Here is a 4,875-nt window from a genome sequence, read left to right as displayed (position 1 = left end):
GGGAAAGAGGGGGGGAAGGGTGGGCCCTGAGGCTTTTAGTCAGTCCCAAGTCTTGGGTCAGGCTCACTTTCCTTCTGGAGCCTGTGAAGTTGTAAGTGGGGCTTGCAGGGGCCTGGGGGTTTGTCAGGCAGGACTGTGGGGGAAGCTGGCTGGGGGCTAAGGGAGTGGGGAGAATTGCTGGGAGCTGGAGGGTTTTGCAGCCAGCTGGGAAGTTTGCAGTGGACTGGGAGCTGGGGTTTTTTGCAGCAGCTGGCTGGGAGCTGGGGGGTTTGCACTTGCTGGGAGCTGGGGACTTTGCAGGAGCTGGGGGGGTTGCAGCTGGTTGGGAGCAAGGGTTTTGCAGCCTCCCCACTCCCAGCCGGAGTGCCCACTGGGGTGCAAAGTTCTGCTCCTGGCCAGAGTGCCAGGATGGCTGCACCTGGAACCCAAGCAGTGCCATCAGCCCAACTGGGCTGGGCTTTTCCATGTGCTGCATTGGTGATGCATAGGGTTGCACATGGGTGCACGTGCCCCCCCTGAGCATGGCAGTGCATGCCCTAGAAAAAGGCAAGTGGTCGCCACTCATTACCCCCGCCGCTGCCACCTCCAGTGTCAGCAATCACCACTGGCTGCCTTCAATGCTGCCAGCAGCATCTGCAGATGGTCGCCAACCCCTGGTCAACGCTCGCCACCTGCCGCCGACAGCACTGGCAGCATCTGAGGGAGCTCCCAGCTGCCACACTCCTGCCACCACTGTGCCCCCCACCCCAGCCTCCAGGGGCGCGCATCATTCATGATATGCGGCTTCTCTTAAGGGCCAATAGCTGACTCACAGTCCACATACAGCCAGCCGGGCAGCCATTGCACATCTTCCCCCAACCCCTCCCCACTCCCTCAGCCCCAAGCCAGCTCCCCATGGGAGTGTGTCCAGTGTCCACAAACACATGCACGCACATATGCACGTACAGATGCATACACACACGTACACCCATAGATGTGCATACACATATATACATGCACAGGTGCACACATGCACATACATGGATGCACACGTGAAAGAGGGGCACCAGGAGGGCTGGGGAGACTGTAGGGGGGAGTGAGGGATGCCAGCAGGGCCAGTGGGGTTGTGAGGGGCCTTTAATTTTAATCACAGATTTGGGGGGTTTTATCAGTGAATTTGCAATTGTTTTTAATCAGAGAATTTGTGATTTTTTTTATCAGAGAAAACCAGGGTCCCTGCTTATCACAAAAACGGACCTGAGCTAAAATCTTGTGGCCATACAGCCCTGAACTGTGAGGTTTGGATTCAGACTTCATATAACAGACTCATTCCTTACAGGAGAAATTGAAATAAAGCATAATATCAAAGTAGAAAACAAAAAATGTGTATTTCTCATATTTTTCTAATAGCAAAACTCTTTATATTTGCTTCAAGAGGCACCATCAGCATGACCAAAAACTCATATTTCTGTCTGCACATGTAAGAAAACTAGTAACTGCTAAAATGGCTGTATCTTAAAGATAAGGGAAAAAACATTTTTCTCTGGTCAGTTCATTTTGGTGCATTTATCAGATCTAAGTGCAGAATCATTTTCAAGTAACCTTGTATAGCCAGTCAATTTCCCTTGCCTGTGCAAGTCTCAATTTTTATTTAGTTGTAAACAATGTTGTTGTATGCATTGTCAGTAACGTTTCATTTCTGAAATGTCCAATACTGCACATTTTTCCTTTGTGTGAAAAGGAGTCTATTTCTCCCCTTTCACACAAGGGAAATCTAGGTAGTCCTGTTGAAGTCCGTGGGATAATTCTCCCCTCCCCACAAAGTTTGCATTTCCAGTAAAAAGGCAGCTGTTGTTAATACATACCTTGGGAACATTACTGGATTGAGGGAGTCTATCCGATTGACTCATCTCTGGAAGTTTAATGAGACTGGATATCTTTTTGAAAGCTATTCTCCAGCCCAGCCAGAAATTTATGGGCCTGATGCTGAATTACTGGGTGAAACTGAAAATTTTAAAAATTGAAATTTCAAAAAATATTTCGATTGAAATTTGAACCGTTTCTACCATATCTGCGCACTAAGAGGTCCGGACTTTTACAAAAAGAACAGTGGCAGTAAAGAAACAATTCAGGCAGATAAAATAACAGAATTTTATAAAACTTCCTATACCCACAACGTGTTTCAGTGTGAAGGTTTGTATCTCAGAGGCATGTGGTACCTCACATGTTTCCAGAATTTAGAATTCAAGTACCCTGGGTGAGCTGTGTACTTTTTTTTCCATTTTATGGTACCTTGCTGCTTAATAATATACCTGAGAGATTCTTGCAGTTCCTTGTAGTCCCCATTTGTCTCCATTTCAAGAACAATGGCCTTTATGTCATCCTGAATGAGGGCACAGTGTAAGGCAATATGTTGATCATAAGCAAACTCCTTGCAGTGAATCAGCTTGGGTGTTAAAATTATTATTGATCTCCTGCTTTTTTGTATTCTCGTTTCAATGGCATTGGCTACATCTAATAAAGCACAAACAAATCAAGAGTTAGTAACATTTCTTTTACAGGCCCTTCTGCATTCAGACATTGCAGATCTTCAAAAACAAACAAAAACTCACAAGGACCTCTGTCTCACATCAATCTGATAGCATCTCTCAAGAGCAAAAGCTGAAAAGCACACAGAAATCAAGGTTTACCTTCAAATCCTCTATTTATCTGAAACCTGAATGCATCCTTAAATATTGGTGCCAACCCTCTAGAGAGCATTTTGAACTATGGTACTTTGTTTTGGAAACCTACGGTCAACTTTGGTGTAGACAGACCTGACTTTGATCCACAGCTCCTGTATCAGAGGCTCTCAAAAAGCGTTCCACATAAAATAGTGATTTATAGCCAGACCTTTCAATACACACTCAGGCAAGTTAGTTATCAATGTGGGAACTTTAGCTTAAGAATTAAGAGGAGGGCTTGTCTACACAAAGGAGCATCGAGTTCACGCTAGCTGCCATTCAGCAACTGTTGCATAAAATGGTATGCTGTAGCTATGATCCCACATGGCCAGCAACCACACACTTCAGCACAACTCATTACTTTTGCATGATAATGGCTGTAGTGGTTATCTCATGCCTCTTTTTCCACTACTGGGGATCCATATGCATTGTGGTATTGTTCCTGAAGCACTTTCTAAAATACCTAATGGAATCTAATAGTTGTCAGAAATGTGGGGTCAAATTCACAAATTCCTCTGATTTAACTCTCAATTTCCTGCACATTAAATTCCTTTAATTCATGGATTAAAGAGAAGTTCTCCTATAACAAGAGAACCATGTTCTCCTATCTCTTTATGGCCACCTGGTGCCATTTGCAAGCTGTTGTCAGATAATATATAGGAAAACAATGCAGTGATGTTGATCATTGCAAATCCACAGTGACTTGCAGAGCTATATTTGATATCTTGCTAGTTTTGCAAGTTAGCTGCCAGGCTAACCGAGCATCTTTTGAGAGTGCCTTTGGCAGCATCACCAATACCAATAGCTACCCCCACCTGCATCTTTTATCAGTGACAGGACACAGACTGGCTCATTCTGGGGTTTTTCTTGGATCATCTTTGTTCAAAACGGGGTGTGTTTGAACAACCTGCCACTTGATCCAAGATCAGTTCACTTGCAAATAAACTACTCCCAAGTAAATGGTCCCAAACTCCTACAGATGTGGGAGCAGATTTGCCAGCAGCTGGCAGCCATCTTGAAAAGCCAGTTATCCTCCATTACTGAGGCTGGAACTTTTATCAGAAAACTTTTATAAAAATTACATCTCAGTTGAACAAGATCATTCTTTACCTTCACAAAAGTGCAAGGGCAAATGGATACAATTATCAGCATAAGAAACTGAGCAAAATGATAAATATCAAGAAGGTAAAAAAAATAGCACTTCCATGTAAGGTCATTCAAACAACAGCACAACAGCTTCAAATGATTAATTTAGAACTCTTTCAAAAATGAAAAGTACAAATAACTCTCAGCCTTCCAGCTACTGCAGCACATTCCCACAACCTTTCTTCCTGGCCACCCTCTGGGATGTCTGAAGGATTTAATGCTGTGGCAGACAGACCTGGGTTGGATTGGAGGGTCTAAAGATGACCTCCAGGAGATGATATTCTTAATATAAGTGTAGTCTGTCGGGGGCAGAATCTAGGCCTGAAGGCTGTCTTACAGAACTCTTACAGAAGTTTCCTAAGATCTGTACAACAGGAGCTAGAGTTATCTGAGGATGTAAGGCTATGCCAAAAGAATATTAGGGAGCAGGTGACCTGGAATTCAGTATGTTTTTTAACAAACCATCCAGCTGATCATGTTCTTGATAAGCTGTCTCTGCACCTCTTCATCCATTCAAGAGTATCCCTTCTTTCTAAGGCCTCTTTTCCATCCAGGCCCTTGTCACAACACTAGGATGTTCTTCTACCTCCCAGAGGAAGGTGGGGCTCCATTGTGTCACTTCCTAGCCTCTTGCTCATTTCTGAGAAGCCATCTCCACTTCTGAGCCACCCAGGCTCCCTTCTAGGATGCTTCTTGCAGCTCACCAAATATGCGTCTTTTTGTTTTTGTCTTCTTCCCTGTCAGGTTTTGGAAGACGGTTACAGCTTGTTGCGGGTCTGGTTTACTCAGATGCAGATGCTTTCAAAGGCAGGAAAGTAACAAGCAGCCATTTTCCTATGATGAGGAAGGGGAGGAAGAAGCAGATGAAGAAAATGACCCAGATTATGACCCAAAGAGTTTCTATGGAATCAAAGATTGAAAAAAAATGCCTCCCAATGTTGACATGCCATAGATTCATAGATTCATAGATGTTAGGGTCGGAAGGGACCTCAATAGATCATCGAGTCTGACCCCCTACATAAGCAGG

The 4,875-nt window shown here is 44.4% G+C and overlaps 1 protein-coding gene across 5 annotated transcripts in view; it reads right to left on the bottom strand.

Annotated features, from left to right (window-relative positions):
• IL1RL1 (interleukin 1 receptor like 1) overlaps positions 1 to 4,875 on the bottom strand; it is a 61,780-nt gene that overhangs the window by 2,021 nt on the left and 54,884 nt on the right. For 4 of the 5 annotated variants that reach the window (XM_025213169.1, XM_025213171.1, XM_025213167.1 and 1 more), the window contains one exon: positions 1,109 to 2,493. In XM_025213169.1, the coding sequence (XP_025068954.1) occupies positions 2,162 to 2,493 (332 nt within the window). In that variant the 3' untranslated portion in view covers positions 1,109 to 2,161. Of the gene's footprint in view, positions 1 to 1,108; positions 2,494 to 4,875 lie in introns of those variants that run through there. The other variant, XM_025213168.1, reaches the window with a different exon arrangement.

Source organism: Alligator sinensis, unplaced genomic scaffold (assembly GCF_000455745.1).
Source record: "Alligator sinensis unplaced genomic scaffold, ASM45574v1 scaffold680_1, whole genome shotgun sequence".
In the NCBI taxonomy this organism is placed as follows: Eukaryota; Metazoa; Chordata; order Crocodylia; family Alligatoridae; genus Alligator; species Alligator sinensis.
Note: the sequence above shows the minus strand (reverse complement) of the source record. Positions and strands in the feature narration are given on the sequence as shown.